This window comes from Natator depressus, chromosome 23, assembly GCF_965152275.1.
Source record: "Natator depressus isolate rNatDep1 chromosome 23, rNatDep2.hap1, whole genome shotgun sequence".
NCBI lineage: Eukaryota > Metazoa > Chordata > Testudines > Cheloniidae > Natator > Natator depressus.
Window position 1 is genome coordinate 22,151,839 of NC_134256.1, and position 23,605 is coordinate 22,175,443.

The 23,605-nt window shown below is 55.1% G+C and overlaps 2 protein-coding genes across 2 annotated transcripts; one reads left to right on the forward strand and one right to left on the reverse strand.

Annotated features, from left to right (window-relative positions):
- Positions 1-11,344: 11,344 nt before the first annotated feature.
- Positions 11,345-13,230, forward strand: LOC141976600 (lysozyme C-like). The gene is given in 5 exon segments (XM_074937652.1): positions 11,345-11,401; positions 11,403-11,502; positions 11,989-12,150; positions 12,751-12,829; positions 13,170-13,230. Coding segments are annotated over 5 exon segments (459 nt in total).
- Positions 13,231-14,821: 1,591 nt separating this feature from the next.
- LOC141976464 (uncharacterized) lies at positions 14,822-23,347 on the reverse strand. Its single transcript, XM_074937454.1, has 10 exons — positions 23,208-23,347; positions 22,684-22,810; positions 21,937-21,987; positions 21,758-21,835; positions 20,793-20,849; positions 18,777-18,836; positions 18,498-18,562; positions 16,467-16,533; positions 15,888-15,934; positions 14,822-15,023 (listed from the first exon to the last, which is right to left on the reverse strand). Exons 1-10 carry the CDS (start codon positions 23,345-23,347, stop codon positions 14,822-14,824), a joined length of 894 nt encoding a protein of 297 aa, XP_074793555.1.
- Between the last annotated feature and the right edge of the window lie 258 nt (positions 23,348-23,605).

Below are 23,605 nucleotides of genomic sequence, written 5' to 3' on the forward strand. Positions count from 1 at the left end.
GCACCTTTATTAAATTGCAGCAATGGAGGTTTAGATTAGATGTTAAGAGACACTTTCTAACAGGCTAGCGAAGCCCTGGGAGAAATGACCCAGGGCAGTTGGTGGAATCTCTGTGTGGGAAGTTTTTAAGAACGGGTTAGTCAAACCCCAGTCAGGGATGGTCTAGATAATATTTAGTCCTGCCTCAGGAGACTGGATAGATCAAGGGCCCTTCCAGTCCTACATTTCTGTGATTTGAGTCGTAAGGTGAAAGCAGGACAGAGAAAACACCTTAAGACAACAACACGGATGCTAAGAAGCTTCCCAGAGATCGCCCCAGGGCCCTGGTTGGGGTCTGTCCTTGAAACTTCACAAGTTCATAGCAGACCATGACCACAAACCTATCAGCAGGACGTAGCTTCAGGGCATAGCTTCAAAAGGCTGGAGTGGGTTTTATGCGTAACTGGAATTGACATCTTCTTAGACATCCCCCACACAAGCCTCCTGATGCTGCTTGGCCACGTTTCTGTTCTTATCTGACTCATCATTCCATCTGGTCTTTTGAAGTGTTTTCTCATAGATGTAGGTGGGTGGGTTCATGGAGACCCTCTAGCGCAGTGGTTCTCAACCAGGGGGACACGCACCCCTGGGGGTACACAGAGATCTTCCAGGGGGGTGCAGCAGCTCATCTAGATATTTGCCTAGTTTTACAACAGGCTACAGAAAAGTCATGAGGGAACTTGTCACGGAGTGTGGGGGAGTCCAGGCCCTGCACCCCTCTTCCTGGGATTCACTGAGACTCTCAGCCAGCCAGTAAAACAGAAGGTTTATTGGACAACAGGAACACAGTCCAAAACAGAGCTTGTGGGTACACCCAGGACCCCTCAGTGAAGTCCTTCTGGGGGAGCAGGGAGCTTAGACCCCAGCCCTGGGGTTCCCTGTGTTCCTCCACCCAGCCCCAAACTGAAACTAAACCCACCGAGCAGGTTCCCTGCTGCAGCCTCCGTCCACATTCCTGGGCAGAGGTGTCACCTCCCCCTCCCCCTCCTGTCTCAGGTGACAGGCTCTCAGGTCTCCCATCCCCAGGGCACATTCCCAGGTCAACACTCCCCCCTCCCTGCTGCGTCACATCGTCACAGAACTCCGTCCAAACTAAAATTTCATACAGACAGTGACTTTTTTATGCTGCTCTACGTCCTATTCACTGAAATGCAATTACAATATTTATATTCCAGTGAATTTCTTTTATAATTACGTGGTAAAAATGAGAACGTCAGCCATTTGTCAGTAATAGCGGGAGGTGACACGTCTGTATTTTACGTCTGATTTCAGAAGCAAGTCGTTTTGAAGTGAGGTGAAACTTGGCGGGAGGCAAGACAAATCAGACTCCTGAAAGGGGTTCAATCGTCTGGAAAGAGACACATCTAGAGAGACACATCTAGAGCTCTTCCCTCATTGAATTTCTAGCACAGATCTTTTAGAAAAACATCTCGTCTCGGCTGAAAAGTTGTCCATGGTGGAGAATCCACCACGCCTGTCAGAAGATTGTTCCCGTCTTTAACTATGCTCGCCATTATACATTTACACTTTTGTTAACAGGCCGATTTTGTCTAGCTTCAGCTTCTGGCCATAACACGTCCCATCCCACCTGCCCCCTAAGAAAGGTTTCATGTCATCCCGGGCCCCAGTAATGCAGAACCTTTTCAATTAATGCAAAGGACCCCAAAGAGAATTCAACTGAATTCAATATGGTCACCCAAGGGTATTGCGGGAAATGGCCCCTTCTGTCCATGAAAAGCTTGGGAAAGGTCTGATGAAAATGCTCCTTTTTTCGCAGATCTTTTTCAGGGGGCTGGGTATGAAACAAGTCCCCCCTTTGAGCTCTCAGTTTGAGCCTGTCACTACGTGGAGAAGCAGTCTCCGCAGGAAATCGAAGCTCATGCTGAAGGTGGCACGGCAGAGACAGCTCCGGGTGTCCTGAGAGCCCCCATCCCGAGGGGATGGACAAAGACTGGAGACAGCGCTCCATACGGCAAGCAAGGGTCTGCTGAGCAGGGACCCACCAGCACGTAGGGTCCTTCCCCTGGCACCATCAAAGCACTTGACTAGACAGAGGGACACATGAGGGTGGAGATGGAGGGGCCGGGGCTGGGTCAGGGACTGCCGGAGGCAATTCTGAGTGGGGAACGTCTTTCTGTTCAGAGTCCAGATACCAGGGGAGGGAAGGACAGATGGACGCACAGGACATGGGTTTTTCCCTGCTGTCCTGCTCCCGCATCCGTCCTGGTCCCTGACCCCCCCAGCTCCCCTGCCCAACCCCCCATCCAGCCTGCATTGCTTTCCCAGACTCTCCCCTGCCTTCCCCCCATCCCCGATACACAGCCTCACCTTGGACAAGGATGCCTGGCGCCTGCCTTCCCCCAACATCTGCATAGGAACGGCCACCCATCCATAAAGATAAACCCCAGAAACCGGGCCCTGGGGGGAGCAGAGCCGGCCTTAATTAGCCCCTGGGAGACAGTGACTGAGAAAACAGTCATTAATGCTCAACCGAGCTGCCCCCAAAGCTGGCAGGCATGGGGGGACTCCATGAACTCCTGTCATCTTGGGAGGTCTCCCCATGGAACATCATAGGGCAGCCAGTTGCCAAGTCTGCTGACTCGCTCCCCTGCACTCTCCAGTCCCTGGAAACTGGCAACTCACAGAAATTCCACTTCCTCTCCCCCCAGAAGGTGCAGCATGCCTCAGTTTACCAGTTTTCCCTTATCCCCCCAGCTCCTGGACACCACCCATGAGCACTTCTAATAAAACCAAAGATGGCTCATTTAAGAAAGAACAAGAATTTCCATGAGCCTCAAGAGAGAACGGTTACAAGACAAAACAAGAATCACACAACACAAGGCTAGTCTTCATATAGTTACTTCCCTAGCTAATAAAGTAGGTTTCCCCTTCTCTCGAAGAGCAAACAGTTGGATCCTGGTTCTTCTGGGCCTGGCCAGCTCAGCATCAGTTGGCTGGGTCCACAAGGACCAGGATCCAAACGTTCACAAAAGCTCCCTCGCTAAGGGGTTTTCCTCAGGAAATGGAGCCTTTCCTAACACTCTATGATGCTGACCGCAAATTTTTGTCATTATTCGTAGCCAGGACTAGCTGCTGCCCATGGTAATGTCCCTTTTCCCAGCGGTTTAGACTCTGTGGACACGCAGTTAACCTGTGGAACTCGCTGCCAGGGGATGTTGTGGAAACCAAGAGAAAAATCAGGCTCGAAACAGAATGAGATGTTTGTGGAGGATAAATCCAGGGATGGGTATTAGGCAAGATGATCAGGGATGCGACTGTCAATATTAATCCATTACGCTGTAGGTATAACCTGTAATACGTCTTACTGTGCTTATGCCTCTTAACAAGGTCTGAGCTTCCTGCCAGGATCGGGACCAGCTTTGGGACAGTCTCTCAGGGGAAGCCCTTCCATGTTCCAGACTGCAAAGGAGGGGGGTCTCACTCTTCCTTTAGGTCAGGCCCTGCAGTTTCACCACCTCACACCCTCTAGCCCCGTGTCCTCAGACGGGGGGGGGGGGGGGGCTTTGGCAGTCTAGCCCAGAGGTTCTTTAACCTATTTTTCATTTGTGGACCCCTACAAAATTTCAGATGGAGGTGCATACCCCTTTGGAAATCTTAGACATAATCATGGTCTAGTCATCTTGTTGGTCCAGGTCGATTTCAACCAATTCCTTAGGGAATGTCTGCACTGCAGGGAAAGCCCAGGGCTCAAAGTCAAGGGCAAACCTAACCTCTTTCAGTTGACACACAAATCGCCCTCAGTGCATTCATCCTTTTTTCAAGACTATGATATATTTTGTACCAAGTATGCCTTGTGCGATATCATTTGAAAACTCATAATCTGCTGAACATTAGTGGCCTCATAAAATATGTGTAACAACACTGCATGTAAAGTTATACGATTCTGCTGTATGACATTTCTGAACTGTAATCCAAGTTTAGAAAAGCAGGCTCAAACCAGTTCCTCAGAGACAAAATGTAAACTGATGCCTTGGCGAGGTGTCAACGTAATCAAATGGGCCATCGCCTGGTTAAGTGGCCATTCTTTGGCAGAAAGAAATGTGTGAGCAGGAAAGTTACATCCTGGCAAAAGAACATCTGGAAGTTCCTGACTGCTGAACCCCAGCTGTGGATGAGTCTCAAAGAGGAAAAGGATAAAATTGAGGAACAGAGGCCACAAATTCTCTCTCCCTTCAACTTTACTCATGGCATCGACTTAAAAGACGTTGGATTGGGGCGTGATCCTGGCTGAAAGATCCAGCTGGTAAGCCCGCAAAAGAACATGTGGTGAGAGAGAGAGAGAGACCCTTTCACTTTAAGGTCATGTCACTTGTTAATTTAGGGACTAGTTTGTGTTTTTACCTTTTATGGCTTTGTAACCAACTCTGACTTTTATGCCTCCTTACTTCTACTCAATTTAAACTCTATCGGTCTGGAGTTAAGAAACTTTTCTTGTTTTCGTTAGACCTTTGTGGGTTTGGATGGAAGTGTCCAGTGGGCTCCTTGTGCCTCATTTTCTGTTAATGAAATGACGGGCTGTTGATGAGCTTGTGTTGTCTAAGGGGATGCTGGGCAGTAAACGACGTACAGTGCTGGGGGGGCTGTGAATTTGCTGGTGTCACTCTACAGTGTTATTCCTGGGTGGCTGGCAGTATAGCTGGGGCATGATTTACACTTTGGAGGCTGCATGTGAGCAGACCAGGAGCCGTGTCTCGCACAGCAAAGCGGTGTGAAAAGTATCACAGGCTGGAGAACTGAGGGGTCCCCGCTGTCCATTGGCCCAGGGTCCCAGGACCCCACGGGGCGGGGGTGTGTGTGTGTGAATCAAGCCGGGAGCCAGGGTTCAAGCCTTATTGCATTGCCATGTAGACACAACCCTGCTGGGGAGTCCACCAAAAGCATCTCATGATCCCAACTTCCTTTGTCCTCTGGCCCGTCGAGTCTGGGAGACGGTCAGGTTTTGGGAGTGGGCTGGGAAACCTGGATTAAGGGTGGTTGGACGCAGGCCGGCATAATGCAGCGTGGACGCTGTGGCTGTAGATTGGGGCCCCCACGTTCCACAATTCCTGGGCTCACCCATGAGTGTAGACGCTCAAGCCCTGGGTTAACAAACCCAGCATCAGCTCACTCCAGTTCTACTCACCCTGGGCTAACCCTGCTGGGTAAACAGACCCTTCATGGTGATGCGAATATACCCCGCTGGCTCTTCGCCTGTCCTGAGAGAAAACTCAGTCCCAGTCCCTCCCACAGACACACTGGGTAGCAATGCACAAAAAGGAGGAAACTGAGGCACACGTGGGCCTCCTACAAAAACCATTACCAAAATTCCCACTTGGACACAATCTCATATGTTCCCCCCCTACCTCCTTCTTGGTGACTCAACATCCTGCCAGCCTTGGTGTGGTGAGTTTGTCAGTTTGGTTTGTCCCAAGGACTTTCGGCCAAGGCCTGTTGAGCTAAGAGCGCAGGGGGAAGCTCAAGCATTAGGCGCAGGTCTCATGGGAGCAGACAGAGACGGGGAAGGCAGCATGGCCCTCCCCTGGGCTACACCTCTGCTCCCCGCTTTGATCCATCCCCAGCGTCTTAATTACCGGTCATGGTTCCCTGCCGCTTGGGGCATCGTTAGCAGCCATGGCCACTGGGGACGGGAGCCAGAGGTGGAGGAGGAGCGGCTGATGGCTTGCAGTGGGAGTTCGTAGTAATTAACAGGACGTTTGTCCCAAGCTAGGGGAAGCTGTTGATAGATTCACCTCCCTGACCCGACGTGAGTGCAGAGCTCTGTGAAATGCTCAGCGTTGTTAACACCCTCCGGATTACCATGCACAGAGATTGGGAGCGAGAGAGTCATTGACCCGGACCCTGAGACAGCACGGGGCCAGTCTCACCTCCATTTCTGGGCTGCTGCATGGAGTCGAATGCCCTCTCCCACCCCTCTAGGTGGCAGTGCAGCCCATGGGGGGGAAACTGAGGCACACGCGAGCTTGGTACAAAATATTACAGCCGATTCCCATGCCAGCCCAGCGTTGCTCCTACTTGTGGCTGGGGGCTGGGAGGGACATTCGCCCAGTCTCCTTGGGCGGACAGGAAGTTGCAGCGGGACACATTCAACCTGGGACTTAGAGTGGAAATTTTTAACCACCCCCCCCCCGCAAGGAAATTAACCACCAAACAATTGTCCAAGGGGGGGAGCGGCTTCTCCAGCCTGGGCTATTTTCCTGCCATCCTGGGAAGTTTCCCTAAAAGATCTGCCCAGGGAATTATTTGGGGGCCGGGCTCTGGGCTGCGGAGGTCAGATTGGCTGACCACCATGGTCCCCGCCGGCCGTGGCGGCAGTGAAATGAGCAGTCTCTCTAAAAGGCATGCTTTGAGGCTGATGCTGGGAGATGTGCTACAATCTGGCCTGAGCGGGGTAGGCATGGGGTCCCCTCTGGCCTGGGGAACCTTTGAATCTAGGAAGCCCCCACCCTCCCCCATTCATTCCTGTCCTTTTCCAATCCAGCCTCATGCTTCAGGGCTTGGCTTGCAGGGTCAGGAAGGTCCTGCACTCTGACTCTCAGATGCACAATGAGCCAGATGCATGCTGGGTTCCCCCCACACACTCTGCTCTGAATCATCAGAGATGGGCTGGGAGCTTTGAGACGGTTCAGAAACAGGCCCAGCCGGTGGGCCCGCTCCCGTGCTCAGCTCTGGCTCGCCCCATGTCAGCGAGTCAGGGACCATGCTGGGTTTTTTGCTGTCCTCTGGCATCTGCTGAGACAATCGGGGCATCTGGGTGCCACCCTTTACCGGATCAGCGCCTTTCCTCTTGGCATGAGCAGCAGCTGTGCCACACGGGTGATGGAGGAAGGGGCAGAGGGGTGATGGAGGAAGAAGGCAGATATCCCTGGCAGTGGACATTCTCACCTTCCAAGATCATGGTTTTCCCATCTGACTGGGCAGCCCTGGCTGGTTATCCAGGGCAGAAGAGGGCAGCACCCACAGACCAGCCTGCTCACTTCTGGCTGCCACAGAAGCCATGCCAGTCTCTCCCCCCCTCGGTGTGGGGATGGCACTGGGTGGGTCCCCACTGCCAACTCATGCACCGGGGATGTGGGGTGGGAGGGCATGGGTGGGGGCCAACAATCCAGGGAGCCTCAGCTCAGTTCTGATTTGGGTTTCGGGCTAAAAAAGCTTTAAAAGGAAATGAAATTTCATCATTCCCCATTTCGCAGGGGAGACAGGAGGAGAAACAGGGCAGGGGGAAGACTTACCCAAGGTCATACAGAGCCAGCTCCCAGCCCCCTCCCCTGATCCCGCTCATGTCTACCTAACGTAGAGGTGAGGTTGCTCGAAGGTATGTCATCCCCTTGCAGAACAGGGAATTGAACAAAACCCAAACAGCTGACAACCAGGCAATGCAAACAGGTTGTAAAAGGAGGTGAGGAGCATGTACTTTTCAGCCACTGTGGGGCTGGCAGACCTAAGGTATGCGTGTTAACGGGGTGTGCTGAAAGAGGGCAGAGTTAAGGTGACAGGGGCAGCCTTAACTGTGCATTTCCCAGCTTTCAGAGATTTGCATTATGCTCCACTCAGCTGTTCTGCAAGGGCACGACCCACCCCCAATCAACCCTGACTCTGTGCTAACATCGGGGCTTTGCCATTGATTTTCCTGCCTTGTCGAACGCTGCTGGCAGGAATTAGTGGTGTAGCTGGATCCCTTATGGCATTTGAGCAAATTATTCCTTACCCTTATGCTATTTATTACTACTACAGCTTCTTTCAGGCAGCTGATTCTCGTTGGTTGGTCACACACGACAGAGAGAGAGAGAGAGAGGGAGAGAGAGAGAGAGAGAGCAGCTTTTCTTAGGTTTCTTGTTAAAATAACTAAACATACGGATACAAACAGCAAGAGAGCTCTTAGGCTCTGGCTATCGGCACAGTCACCGGCACCTATGATTTGTGGAAAACAAAGATCACAAGCCAGTTGACCTCGTTACAGGAAACCGGCCATACCCAAATTCCAGGGCATGTTTCCAGATCTTTTCTGCCCTTCCTTCACACACCCTGCCCTTGAATTCAGGACCATATTTTGAATATTTATATTCTCCCATTTGCCCTCCAGCAGATTCCAAGCTAATTAGAGTGTCAGACTTGTCAGCATTATACCCTATAGCGTCCTTACAAAGCTATGACAAAATGCACAGGTCAACAGGATATCGTTGCACATGTCCCATCCAGCAATTCGCATCCCGAGCCAGCCCTGATGTAGCTGCGTTCTCCCTCCAACCTGGCCCCCTCTCCACAACTGTTCCCCATGGGCGGGGATCCCTCGGTGTTCAAGGATGATTGCTTTCCATAAAACAATAGTGGGTTATCGCTGGCAGATCTTCAGGTGGCTAGCAAGCCTGAGCCAGGATCCATGGATCTTGTCATGAAGGGGGCAGAAGTCTCCCAGTGAAAGGGGCGGATCTGGATCGTCAAGTCAGGAGGCATTGGGTTCTTTCCTCCTTTCCCCATTTATGATTGTCTCTGTTGGATCTTGAAATCCTGGGATCCTCCCCACAAGGTCCTTTTTCATTTTTATTGGTTGAGGGCTCGGGTCTCCCATGAGTTTGGGTCAATATTGCACTTCCTCAGGTTGGCTTTGAGGGTGTCTTTGAAACGTTCTTTTTGTCCATCCTTCATCTGCCGGCCGCGGCTCAGTTGGGAGAATGTGACTGGCTTCAGGAGTCAGTCTTCTGGCCTTTGAAGAACACACCCAGCCCAACGGTGTTGGCGGGGGATGATCAGAGCGTCAAGGATGGAGGTTTTGGCTTGGTTGGTATGTCGATCACCCTGCTTGATTCGGCAGGTCCTGCGGCAGCACCATTGACGGTAGCATTCAAGAACCTTCAGGTGTCTGTGTAACGCCAACAGACCCCGCTCGTCGGCAGGCGGGATCGAACCGGGGACCTCTGGGGCTTAGTGCATGAGCCTCTACTGCATGAGCTAAAAGTCAACTGGCCGTTAGCGAAGGTCGTAGAGCAGACTCATTCCACTCTCTCTTTAAATGGTCTCGGTGCCACTAGACGGGACAGAACACCACCCCCAGCAGGTGTGCGGGTTACATCTACTCTACGTGACCCAGACTCGGGCAACGGACCAGATTGCAGGGAGACCAGAGGCGTGGCAGGCAAGGAGCCTGGGTTGAGTCTTGAGGTCACAAGCTTCAAAGGCACATTTTCTCGCCTGTCCAAAAGCTGCAGTGGCACCTTGACAGACGGGCGGAGGGCGGAGTTTGCGGCGGGGCCAGCAGAGGGGTCACAGCTGGTTCCCATTGTGAAATGTCAAGAGATGTCTGAGAGAAGGGGTCTTTCCATTGGGCCGGACCTGTCTCTGCCACATGGCAGCCGGTCAGAACTTGTGAAGTTTCTGTGTCATCCAGGGTGCATTTGCTGGTCAGCCGCGAACGCTCCTGTCAGAAATATAAAGGGAAGGGGTTCAGAAGCTCTGATACAGTATAAAATCCTCTTTCCTGTAAAGGATTAAGACGCTCGGGTAACCTGGCTGGTACCTGACCAAGAAATGACCAATGGGGGGACAAGACACTTTCAAATCTGGCGGCGGGGAGGGGGAAAGGCTTTGTCTGTCTGTGTGATGCCTCTGCCCGGGGACCGATCAAGGAAACAAGCAATTCAACTGCTATCGAGTCAGTAAGTAATCTAGCTGGAACATGCGTTAGGTTTTCTTTTGTTTTTGGCTTGTGAAATTCACTGTGCTGGAGGGAATGTGTAGTCCTGCTTTTGTGTCTTTTTGTAACTGAAGGTTTTGCCTAGAGGGATTCTCTATGTTTTGAATCGGATTATCCTGTAAGGTATCTACCATCCTGATTTTACAGAGGTGATTCTTTTACCTTTTCTTTAAATAAAATTCTTCTTTTAAGAACCTGATTGATTTTTCATTGTTCTTAAGATCCAAGGGTTTGGGTCTGTTTTCACCTGTACCCATTGGTGAGGATATTATTATCAAGCCTTCCCCAGGAAAGGGGGTGTAGGGCTTGGGGGAATATTTTGGGGGACTAGGACTCCGAGTGGTCCTTTCCCTGTTCTTTGTCGAAATCACTTGTGGTAGCAGCGTACTGTTCAAGAACAAGGCGGAATTTGCGCCTTGGGAAAGTTTTAACCTAAGCTGGTAAGAATAAGCTTGGGGGTCTCTCATGTGGTACCCTAGAGTTCAGAGTGGGGAGGGAACCCCGACACCTCCAAATTCACCAATTGCAGCCATGCAGATGCTGGTGGAAGGTGAAATCACCTCCCCAAGTGGCAGCCGCTTAGTCAACGGAAGCAGCCGGCCGTCAACCTAGCCGCGGCTGCACTACGTCGTTAGGGGGGCAGTGGATTTTTTCATACCGCTCACCCAGGTAGTTGTATCCACCTACATTTTAAGTGTAGACAAGGCCTCAGTCCAAAATGCCTTTATCTTGGGTGGAGCCTTGCACTTAATTGATCCTTAAGTTAACTGCAGGGCGAGCTCCCGGCTCTCCATCTCAGTGGGGGCTGCGATGCACCCAGGCATGACGCCCTCTCAGTTTAACAGCACCTGGCAGCAGATGGCATCCGGTTTCGGGGTGGAGAGGAGGCTGTAACTCAGGAACCCCTTGGTCTAATGACCCCAAATTTGGTTCGCCAGTGCTGTCCCGCGTCCCCTTGAGCCACACCAAATTTCAAGGAAGCCGAGTAACCATTCGGCTTTGAGCGTGCGTGGAAACCCGCTCGCCCTTTTCCGGCATAGGCGCAGCCACCGTGTTAAAAAACCACAGGCCGTTTTCTTACATCCTGTTCTCGGTTTGGGCTCCCCCAAAGATTTTGTGGGTGCCACTCACTCCGTTGGCTAAAACTCAGCACACCGAGGTCATTTTGATCTGCAGCATGTCAGTCATTTGCTTTCTCTCGCTCTGGGCAAAACACGTGCTCAGAAACCTTTTGAAAAATGGCTCTTCTGGGGCAGGCGATATCTCCGGCACCCGAGGCTCAAACGCTCCCAATTCAGGGTCTCTAACCCGCCTCCACACCCTGCTGAGGGCCCCCACATTTCAAAGGGCTCCACCAAAGCGGGGGGATTTCGGAGGCCTTCAAAACAGGCGGCCTTTAACCAAGAGTCCCTGACGCAACCTGAATTACTGTGCAGGAGGCGGCTGCTGGGAACAGACACGTCTGGGCGGCTGCCCCTGGCGCTGTTCCCAGAAGGATGTGCTTGGGGGGCTGGGCTCCCTGCCCCAGAGCCGGGATGAAAGGGGGGGCCCCGCAGCAGCTGCTCTGACCCCCAGCCGGATGCAGCCTCAGCCACCATGAAGCTGCTGCTGCTCCTCGGGCTCCCGCTTCTCCTGGTCCTGCTGGCTGCGGCGCCCCCCCGGCTGCCGGGGCCTCGTCGTTCCCCAGTGCCAGCTGGTGCGGATCCTCCGGCAGCACGGGCTGGAGGGCTTCGGCAGGAGATCGGGGGCTGATTGTGAGTAGCTGCCCCCAGCCACCCACCACTGCCAGGGCTGGCTCCCCGAAGGGCTCCTCCGCCCAACTCCTTGCAAAGAATTAAAGGCCCGACTCTTGCTTCCAGCCAGCTGTTTGGGGGGACCAGGGTGCAGTCCCCCTGCCCCGGGGCCCCCTCTGCTATACGGGAGATGGAGGCCACCCCGTGTGGCTCAGTGGCCAGGGCTTTCTTCCCCCCCCACGCATTTGAAATCCCTTCTCCGCAGCAGGCATGGGAGGGGGGAAGGACCCTAGATTTCCTATGTGCCAGCTGCTAAGCACAAGGCTGCCCCCAGCGACCACGCGCCGGGCCCAATCTAGAACTGGGGAGGCGGATTGAAGTGCAGGGGGTCCAGGGGACTTAGGCACCTCCAGGGTTAGGCAGCCGCTGAGCGGCGGGTTGTGGATCTAGCCTCCAGGAAGCCGGCCAGGAAGGGCCCCCCCCCATCCTACCTCTCCCCGCACGCAGGGGTCTGCCTGGCAAGGCACAAGAGTTGTTACAACACCAAGGCCATCAACTGCAACAAGGATGGCAGCTCAGACTATGGGATCTTCCAGATCAACAGCAAGTACTGGTGTTACGACGGGCGAACGCCGGGGGCCAGCAACGGGTGCCACATGCCCTGCAGCAGTAAGAGGGCCAGGGAAGGGGGGCAGGGACCCACCCAACATGGCCATGCCACCCCCTCTACCTCTCGCTCTCCATCCATCCAGACGTCCGCCTGTCCATCTCTCCACCTGTCCGTCCCTCATGCAGCTCCACCCACCCGTCCACCCATCACACACCTCTATCCATCCACCTCTCCCTCTATCTGGCCATCCACCTATCGTCCATCCATCCATCCACTCACGTCCATCTACTTCTACCGCTCCTCATAGAAGAATAGAGTTGGAAGGGACCTCAGGAGGTCACCTAGTCCAAACCCCTGCTGAAAGAAGGACCAACCCCAACTAAATCATCCCAGCCAGGGCTTTGTCAAGCCAGGCCTTAAAAACCTCTAAGGATGGAGATTCCACTGCCACCCTAGGGAGCCCATTCCAGGGCTTCACCACCCTCCTCGTGAAATAGTGTTTCCTAATATCCAACCTCCACCCATCATCAAACCCATCCCTACACCCGTCCTGTTCCTCCAGCCATCCACTCGCCCCCACACATCTCTCTCCCCGTCCCTGGGTCCCCACACCCTCCTCTGGTCCTGCGGCTCACCCCGCTCCTCTCTTTGCCCCACAGAGCTCTTGGATAACAACATCGCGGACGACATCAGATGTGCTAAGCTCAACGCAAGGAAAGTGCGCGGCCTCATGCCCTGGTGAGACTCGCTGGTGCCGGGGCGGGATGGGGAATGGCCTGGGTGGGTCCCAGGAGGGAAGCAGCAAGTGGGGAGAGCCAGGTGTAGACACCAGGAGTCTGGCTCCCAGCCCCCCTGTTCTAACTACTAGACCCCACTTCCCTCCCAGAGCTAGGGAGAGAACCCAGGAGTCCTGGCTCCCAGCCCCCCTGCTCTAACCAGCAGACCTCACTCCCCTCCCAGGCCCCCGACACTGGTACCAGACCATAGAGTCTCATGCCCAGCTGGCCACGGGCAGGGCCAGGGCACCGGCCCGCTGGCCCCTTCTCCCCCTGACTCGCTCTCTGCTCTTTTCGGGCAGGGTTGCGTGGAAGAAACGCTTCAGGGGAAAGGATTTGAAGCCATACGTCAGGGGATGCTAGAGACCAGAGCCAGCCGCACCGACAGCTGAGGGGGAGTATGGGATGGAGGGATAGACAGCGGGGTGCAGATGGGGATAAAGGGGTGTGTGGGGATGGATAGATATTGGGGTGCATATGAGGATGGAGGGATAGCTAAGTACAGGGATTAATGGCAGATTGCGGGCTCAGGGGCCAGAGGGGCAAGGCAGGGGGCCAGGGAGCTGGCAAAGGGGCGGGACATGGCAGGGGGGCCGGCAGACCACAGCCAGCGAGGCCTGCGTGGGGACGGACGCACATTGGCTCAAGGGGGCTGAACAGCAAAGGCCTGGTGGTGGTCTCAGGCCCCACTGCAGAAGCTGCCCTAGAGGCCTGGTTGACTCCAGCCCTGTCTTGGCCTCACAGGGGTTGCACCCCCCAAAGCGCCCAGATGTGGGGGGCTGCGACCCCTCCCCCATCCCCAATAAACACTGAACCCCTGCACCAAGAGGTTGACAGGGGCACCATGTCTGGGGGAAGGGGCATTTGAATCATTGTGTCAGGGCTGGGAGCCAGGACTCCTGGGTTCTCTCCGCACCTCTTGGCCGGGAGCGGGGTCTATGTTCCCTGCCAGTCACACTGCAGATCAGCTAACAGAGGAGTCTGATAATAACTAGAGCTGCCCGGACCGTACCAGCCGGGGATGGCCACAGTTTCATGGCACCGGCCTGTGCTCCGTGGGGCTGGGGGAACTGGCCCCGAAATCAGGGTTAAAGGGCACATTTTGAGAAAGTGCCCGGGAACCTTTCACACCCCTAGAGGGGAGCACTCCCTGCTCAGGCCCTGCCAAAGATTTGCAGGGTCTGGGCCGTGCCCCGGCCTTTATCCGCTCTCCTGGGAGTTGTCTTGTAAGGTCTCGCATGTAACCTGGCGCTGCATGGGGCATGTCCGGGTTGGGTTCAGTGAGTCCTAGATGTGGGCTGGAAGCAGGGTCTCACACTGGGTTGGGGAGGCCGAGTGGAAACCCAGCCTGCCCTGGACACCGGAGTGTGGATTTACTCGGCCGGTCGGCTGGATGCCCGGCAGAGGAGAAAGAAACGTACGTTTACAGCCCTTGAGTGAAATGGGGAGCAGGCCGGGGGGACATTGTCCAGCCCCCAGGAATCCTTCCTGGTTCTGGAGGCAGAGGCAATGAACTTTGGGGGATACGTGGGGAGCAAAACGACCCTGTAGGTGTCCCCTCAGTGATATGGATGTAGGGGCCAGCACCCTGTGGGGCTGTTGGGTCCCCTCACCTAGAGAGCTGGAGACGCTGGGAACTTGGTATAAGACAGGGAACTGCTTGGGCAAAGATAGAGAAAGATGGTGGGAAAGACATGGCTCCAACAACGCTGCCTACAGTCGGCAAAGAAAGACAAAGAGGGACCGACATGGCTCCCACACCACCACCTTTGACAATCAGTAAAGCGAGACAGGGTGGGACAGTGACCTGACCAAGGTGTGGGAGTCACAGTAGTGAACACGCAGCGGTTAAATAGTTTAATCACCCAGGGGCCTCTACTGGGTTTTCCTCCAGACGCACACACGCCCACTAATAGCCCGCGGCACCGCAGCCAGCCGTGGCCGTGGGCAGGGCTCAGAAGGGCAGGAGCCCCTGGCTGTGCAGGGTGAGGTGGCCGCCCAGGCCGGAGGCCAGCTGGTCGTAGCCGTGCTCCGAAAGCACCAGCGGCAGCGTGCGGTAGATGAACTCCTCGTCGAAGACGTACGTATAGAGGATGGCCATGGCCACGAGGGAGCCGGCGAGGAGCTGCAGCCAGACGTAGAGGGAGGCCAGCGTCCTGCGGGGAAAGAGCGATCAGAGAGACTGTGGAACTCCCCACCACTGGATCCCACGGAAGTCCCCATTCAGTGGGGCCCAAAGTGCCGCGGGATCCAAACCGGGACTGAACGTTGGTGTGATGCTCCTGGGTTTTAAGGCCACAAGGGGCCATTTGGATCTCATTTGGATCTCACCACACAACCCTGGCCGGAGATCCCACCCCCACCCGCAGCTAGTTCTGCACCCAGCCTCATGACGTGTGGTCAAGCTGCAGCGTCACTTTCAGACTGACAGACCCGGCGGGATGGAGACCTCGGGCCAGAACCCCAGCAGGTGCCAGTCTCTGGCGTCAGCGGCGTGACACCAAAGAGCCCCATCTGGGGATCTGGCCCCAGAGCTGTGGAGGGTGTCAAAACCCTCCTGACCCAGGGCAGGAGCTGACCTCAAACCAATGGGGGCGAGATGGCATGGGCCCCGAGGGGCGGGTTATCCCAGCACCGGCTACTAGGAGGTGTCTTGCACCTCTGTTGGAGACAGGATACCGGGCTAGATGGGTTGATTCCTTTCAGCCAGATCCCTATGGACTAGCTGATTAATGGCTGCCACTGGGGGAATGCCCTGGCATAAATCCAGCAAGGCATAAATACATTAAATAATTAATCAGCAATTAGGGAAATGACTGCACCAGTAATAAACATAACTGAGCCATGGCTGGGACCTGCCCCGAATGGACTGAAGAAAGAAAGAAAGAAAGAAAGAAAGAAAGAAAGAAAGAAAGAAAGAAAGAAAGAAAGAGTGATGCAGTCCGGCCACTGTACAGGGCATTAACTGATGGCAAGAGCCCAGGTGTCCTGACCCCCAGAGATGCAAACACTGCTCTCACCATAGCCAGTAGGCGATGCCACGTCTCTTCGCCACCAGACGAGTCTCCTGCAGAATAACCCCCAGCGGGAAGATTTATTAGTGTTTGTATTGCAGCAGGGCCTACACCTCCGCGGAGACACGGGCCACCCATTACACCCTGGGCGCTGCAGAGAAATTGACCCTGATCGATGCCCCATCATGCCAGGCGCTGCCCAGACCCCAAAGAAGATCAGGGCCCCCCATTGTGCTGGGCGCTGCCCAGACCCAGAGTGAGAGACAGTCCCTGCCCCGAAAAACTCACAGTCTAAACAGACAAGACCAACAATGGAAGGCTTTTCTCTCCCCATTTACACAGATGAGGCCCATGTCCCCAGCTTGGCCCAGGATGATCCATGACATCACTGGGCACAGCTGAGAATTGGCCACTGGACCCAGTTCACGAACTACCAGGCTCCCGAATCCTCCCCCAGGCTGAACCTGGGCTCTCCTCCCAGGGGAACGTGGTGCCTCATTGCGGGGCAGAATCTCTGCCAGCATCACAGCCTGGCTCTCGCTGCCGAGCCCAGCTCTCCGGCATTTTGGGGGCCCTGTTCCTTACCAGCTTGGCTTCCACTATCTCGCACAGCAACGACCCAGAGAGGTCCTCTCCCTGTTCCAGCTTCTGGCTGTGAAAAGCAAGAGGGAGACGTCGGAGGGCCATGGCGTCGGGTTCGCACTCGGATCTGGTCTTCAGAAGAGGTGAAAGGATTGGGCGCCGTTGGAAATGTATTCCTCAAAGATCGGTGAGCAAAGACGAACGTGGACGGCTAAGTGACATGGTCCCCAATCCACCTGACGGCTACGCTGCTGGGCTCCCACTTACTCCAACGGGGGGATGGGTTCTCCCATCTCTATCTAAACCCACCTCTCCACGAGACTTAGACTGGCTTAACTACATCTCTCAGAACAAGATCAGATCTTTTATTGGACCAACTTCTGTTTGGTGAATTTTTCCCACCCCTGAGCAACCCAGCTGGGGCGTCCTCACTTTTAGTGGGAGCCCATCCCAAAGGTCGGAGTCACTCCTAGAAAAGACCCTGTTTATATGTCATGCTTGGGCCAAAGATGATTCCTTCACCATAACTGATCTGCAGGTGGCTTTCCTTTTAGGGTATCTCAGCTCCCCTGCTCAACGAGCCGAAGATCTCCAGGACTAAGTCCTTCTTCTAGAAAACCCCTCGGACAATGTGTCATTCCTAATAAGCTAAAAACCTCTCTCAGCGGGTCACTATCTCTTCCATCGCCATAGACATTTGCGATAGCCAGGATCCCTCGTCAAGCACACGGGTGCCCTTACTGGACATCTGGCCCGGGTCAATGGGGTCAGGTGAAAATAGGACACATATTCCATCATTTGGCCACATGCTACATTTCAGCCACGTCATAGAATCATAGAATATCAGGGTTGGAAGGGACCTCAGGAGGTCATCTAGTCCCACCCCCTGCTCAAAGCAGGGCCCCAAAGTGCCAGAGCCCAAAGCTAGAATTAGGGATGCAAAACACTTGGGTTCGTGCACAAAGGATCATGGGGAATTTGGGTTATTGGAGACCCTAACGCATATTTGAGGCCCCCTTGCACTGGGAGCTGCTTGGACCCCAACCGAGATCAAGGTCCTGTCATGCCAGGCGCTGCCCAGATACATAATGAGAGTGGCTGTTGTAGTAAGTCTATAGCAGAGTTGGGACCCAGGCCCAGGTCCCCAGACTGGCTGCCCGGAGCCTTGACCACACACCCAGCGGGACCACGGGCTGATCAAACTAGCTACAGCCTGACAATGACCCTGGGACTGGGGAGAATTTTTTTTCCTAAGGGTTCAGACATCAGGAGTCACAATTAAAGGTGAAAAGGTCGTGGGAACCAGCTATGTCCCTGTCCCATCCCCCACACTGGAGTCCAATTCCCACCAGCTGGGGGCCTGCCCCACTGACTCCAATGGAGCTACGGCCCATTGACCCCAGCTGGGGTCTGTCCCCATTGACTCCATGGAGCTACGGCCCATTGACCCCAGCTGGGGTCTGTCCCCATTGACTCCATGGAGCTACGGCCCATTGACCCCAGCTGGGGTCTGTCCCCATTGAGTCCAATGGAGCTACGGCCCATTGACCCCAGCTGGGGTCTGTCCCCATTGAGTCCAACGGAGCTACGGCCCATTCACCCCAGCTGGGGATTGGCCCCATTGACTCCATGGAGCTACGGCCCATTGACCCCCGCTGGGGTCTGTCCCCATTGAGTCCAATGGAGCTACGGCCCATTGACCCCAGCTGGGGTCTGTCCCCATTGAGTCCAACGGAGCTACGGCCCATTCACCCCAGCTGGGGATTGGCCCCATTGACTCCATGGAGCTACGGCCCATTCACCCCAGCTGGGATCTGGCCCATTGACTCCATGGAGCTACGGCCCATTGACCCCAGCTGGGATCTGCCCCATTGACTCCATGGAGCTACGGCCCATTGACCCCAGCTGGGATCTGCCCCATTGACTCCATGGAGCTATGGCCGAGTGACCCCAGCTGGGGATTGGCCCCATTGACTCTGTGGAACTACGGCCCATTGACCCCCGCTGGGGTCCGGCCCCCACCCTTTGACTTACAGCGCGTTCTGCTGCTCTGAGTCCTCCAGCTCTTCTTTCAGTTGGTTTATTTTGCTCTGAAGGACCTTCAAATAAAAGTTCAGGAAGTAAGAACACAGAGTGCTGACTGTGTCTCCTGCCCCACACTACAGCAGCCCCATGGGTGGTCCCAGCCGGCGTCATTGTCACAGGCCCCCTGCAGTCAGAGGTCCCACCGCCCTTGTACACCACCCGCGGTACCGTGCATCAAGCTGGGCTGCTCCGGAGCGTCACCGTCTGTACGGCCATAAAATCCGGTACCTCCTGGATCTCCCGTTGCTCCCGAATCGTCTCCGCCAGCTCGGAGGCGTGGAGCTTCTCCTGAAAAAGACGCACAGGCGAATGTTTGGGGGTATCCTGTGGAACAATGCCAAACAAGCGGGCATCAGGGGAGAGGCAAAGGAATGATATGCCATGGAGACTACCTCATGGAGGAGCAATAACTCATGGAGAACAATATCCTGTGGAGGAACAATACCCCATGGAGAGCAATACCCTATGGAGGAACAGCACCCCATAAAGGACAATTCCCCATGCAGGAACAATACCCCGTGGAGGAACGATACCCCATGGAGAACAATACGCTGTGGAGGAACAATACCCCATGGAGAACAATGACCCATGGAGGAACAATACCCACATGCAGGAACAATATCCCATGGAGGAATGTTACCCCATGGAGAACAATACCCCATGGAGAACTCTACTTGCTCCAACACTCTTCAACGTCTATGTAAGCGATGTGCCTGAAATGATCTGACATGCGCAATGGAGGCCTGTAGCGTTCAGGACCTTGAAGGAACCCTTACATCTGACCTTCAGCTCACGGAGGGGCACTTCCAAAAGTGTGGCCAAAATCAAATCCAAGCACATCGGGAGTCTCTACTTTCCACCGTGAGAACAGAACCACATGAAACTCTCCGACGCTCAAGTTTTGGGGTGAAACGGGGCATTATGACCCAACGCCGACCTGGCGTGGGGTCATTTTTGATCGCGTGCTCTCACCTTCCATGGCCACCTCAAGAAAGTAGCCTCCAAAGCGAAGACTCGCATCAACATTATCCGAAAGGTAGAAGGAACAACATCTGGATCAACGGCCCCGGTGCTACGCACCTCAGCCTTGACCCCGGTGTACGCAGCTAGAGTGATGTGGATCTTACCCAATTTATGGATGAACAGCTGAATCAGACCATGCCAATTATCACGGGAACTTTAAAATCAATGCTTCTACTGTGGCTTTCTGTATTAGCAACAAAATAACACACCAAAGACTACCCAGAACTTCCCATCTGGTAGGTTATGGACAACATAAACCAGCACGCCTGAAATGGCAAAAGCTACACATGAGCATCTCTCGATCCAGCTAGGGAATGGCAAAACGTCTGGACCTCATCCCCCGTTCCAAACAAACACGTTATCACTGACCCGACAAGCCATCCTCCCGGTTTCGACCCTCCACACAGATTTTGGGCCACCGCGTCCAAATAAACCATGGAAGACATGGCTACTTGATGCGCAAGTGGAAAAACCAAAGGCGCATCTTCCCGTGGCTGTGGCCAGAAGATCCAAAGCATCAGACACCTTGTAACGTGGTGCCTCAAATATGGATTCAACGGTGGAACAGCTGACACACCGCAGGGTCACAGAGGAGGCCTTGAAACTGCTTATGGGCCTACAACTTCATCGGGAGAACATTGCGCTGCAGATACCATAAGCGAGAGAGATGGAGGATGATAAGAGACCCTGATGGAGATAACAGCCGCGTTGTGCCAGGCATTGCACAGACATGGAGCGAGGGGGCAATCCAAACAGACAGAGGTGGGAGGGGAAACTGAGGCAGAACGATGGCAGCCAGGAACAGAACCCAGGTGTCCTACATTCCAGCCCAGCACCCTATCCACTGTGCTGCAATGCCCCTGCTGGTGACACTCCCTGTGACACTCTGTACTCTTATGTTCACCATGTTTACAAGACTATGATAAATTTTATACTATGTACACCTTGTGAGATATCATTTGAAAATACATAATCTGCTGAACATTATTGTCCTGGTAAAATATGAGTGGCAACATTGTAGGTAAAGTTATAAAATCCAACTGTATAAGACATGTTTCAACTCTGGGGAAACAGTTTCAAACCCGTTCCTCAGAGACAAAAGGCAAACTGACGCCTCAGCCAGCGGTCAACAAAATCGAACAGATGATCACCTGGTTAAAGCAGCCATTCTTTGGCAGAAAGCAGCGTGTAAGCGAGAAATTTACATCTTGGCCCATTTACCTTGGCCAGCTCCTTCCCCTGGGCGTCTCTCGCCTCCTTGACTCGCTGCAGATCCATCTAGTGACAGGGAGAGCGCTTTAAGAGAGGCAGGGCCGGGGGGGAGGGAGGCTGGGGGGTCACCAGAACCATTTGGAGGTCACGCACGTTCTCGCCTCACCCTGCCCCAATTAATTACGCAGAACATGGGCGTCTCCTGCTGGCTCAGCCCCACCTCTCGGTGCAATGAAACCTCCCCGCCCAAACCCCCACCTGGGGCCCCGCGCCTGGCAAACACCCATCCCTGTGGGGAACGTCTTTCCTGCCGTGGGAGCAATCTCAGGGCAGTGACTCTGGATGGCGGCGGGTCCGGCCTTCTGGTCAGTAACAGCCAGCGGCATGGGGTTTGTGCATGGAAGCGGGGAGCTCTGGGGTGCACTGAACACCAGCCTGGATAGAGAGGGCCAGGCAGGGTTGGCGTGGTGTGTAACAGGTGTGCCTAGAGGAGCCCGACCCAGATCACGGCCCCATCTTGCCGGGCGCTGCCCAGACCCCGACTGAGATCAGGGCCCCCTCGTGCCAGGCACTGCCCGGACCCCGACTGAGATCAGGGCCCCCTCGTGCTAGGCGCTGCCCGGACCCCGACTGAGATCAGGGCCCCCTCGTGCCAGGCGCTGCCCGGACTCTGACCGAGATCAGGGCCCTGTCACACTGGGTGCTGCATGGACCCCGCCTGAGATCAGGGTCTTGTCGTGCTGGGCGCTGCCCAGACACACCGTGAATGAAATTTCCTGTGCCAAAGAACGTGCCTGGGGTGGGAGGAGAAACCAAGGCACCGAGAGGAGCAGTGAGTTGCCCCAAGTCGCACAGCAGGGCTGGGGAAGAGCTGAGAACAGAACCCAGGTCTCCGGCGTCCCTCTCTGGAGCTCCCATGCTGAGAGGTCGCTTTGCACGGCCCTGGGGGAGTGGAGAGACTGGGGGCCACCCACCTTTAACTGCTTCATGGCTTGCTGCACCTCCATGAGCTGCTGGTGGCTTCGGAAGCTCCCCTTGGTCAGGGTGAGATTCTGCAGGTGAAAACAGGCGGGGCTGTGAGAGCGAACGGGCCCACGGCCCCCGCCTCAGCTGGGTGCCCCAGCTTTCCCCTCCACGCCCACCGTGGCCCTACCTCCGTCGTCAGCTCCTGGATGGTGCCCCGCATCTCCTGCTTCTCCTCCTCCTGTGGGGACAGACTAAGGTCGCCACCTTTCTAATTGCTGGCAACCGGACCCCCGAGGTCCCGCCCCCTGCCCTGCCTCTTTCCCCAAAGCCCCGCCTCCACTCCGCCTCTTCCCCTGAGGCTCCACCCCTGCTCTGCCTCTTCCCCTGAGGCCAAGCCCCTTCTCCGCCTTCTCCCCCAGCCCATGGTAACCAGACTTTTATACCAGACTTTCCAGTTGAAAACCGGGCATTGAGCAACCCTAAACGGTACCCAGACACAGAAGCCAAAAACTGGATTGTCCAGGTAAAACCCAGATGGGTAGCAACCTTAGGATAGACAGAGTGGTCAGACACTTCTAGTTTTCTCAGAAACCCAGTTTGCCATCATAGAATGAGCTGGACCAGGCGTACCAGCAGCTGTGTCACAGAGCGGGAAACTGAGGCACAGAGCAACTTGCCTACAGTCACACAGCATCTGGGATAGAGCAGGGGGACCAAAAATGGCTCTGCCCAGCTCCAGTCTATCTCCCAACCGTCATGTCATCGGGAAAGTTCGGCTTGGCTGAAGCTGGTGGCAGAAGTGGGATCCCAACAAGCAGTTCAGATGGGAGGCTGGCACGCTGCGCTAGATAGGGTGGAGACAGGCCCTGGGGGGAGCAGGGTAAAGGAAGCCAACCAGGGTAGGAGCTTCGAATTGGCCTCCCCTTCTCCTTACCAAACTCTCCCGCTGGCGTTTCAGGAGCTTTAATTCCTGCTGGATGTGCAGCAGGCTGGATTTGGTGGCGTCCAGCTCCTCCCAAGCCCCGTCCGTCTCCTCCACAGCCACCGTGGCTCTCCGCAGCCTGAGGACCCCGAAAGAAGGAGAAAGGATTTCAGGCGTGAACTGGGCTTGATCCAGAGATCCCCAGGCCCGACGGGATATTCTAACTCCACCTCCTGTATCATACAGGCCAGAGAATTCCTAGATGGGAGAAACAAATCCCATCCTGATTGAAACATTGCCCGCGATGGAGGATCCACCACGACCCTGGGTCAGTCATCCCACTGGTTAATTACCCATCCCAATCATGCTGAACCAGCCACCCGTCCCCCGCGTTAATTACTGCGCCCCCCCTCAACCTTCCTGCTGCCTGCAAAACTTCAGCGACGGCGAGCCGATCTGTTCTCCCGGGTCATCGGCCAAGACGTGCCGAGCCAGCGCCTCACCCTGGCTCCCGCCCGGCGCTGCATGCCCCTCACCTGCCCACCTCCTCCTGCGCCTCCGCTCGCTCCTGCTGCAGCTGGGCGTAGTCGGCCTCCAGCTGCATCAAGGCTTCCACCAGCTCCTTGTTCTCCCCCCTCTGCCGCTCCAGCGCCAGTTTCAGGTCGTCCGGGTCCATGGTGCCCTGGTGGTGACAAATAACAACGGGGGGGGGGCTAAGGCGGGTGAGCGCGGGGCCGACGGAGTGTGGGGCAGAGGGATCCCAGAAGAAGCCAGGAGAACAAAAGGAAACACCCGGTTACACGTAAAATAACATCATAACACACTTCCTAGAGCTAAGACTTCCCGGTCCTGTAGCATTTCGCGTGCCCGAAAGGCCTTTCCCCCATTGATTTACAACCTGCTGACCCCTCCATCCGTGAGACCCGCGCCCCAG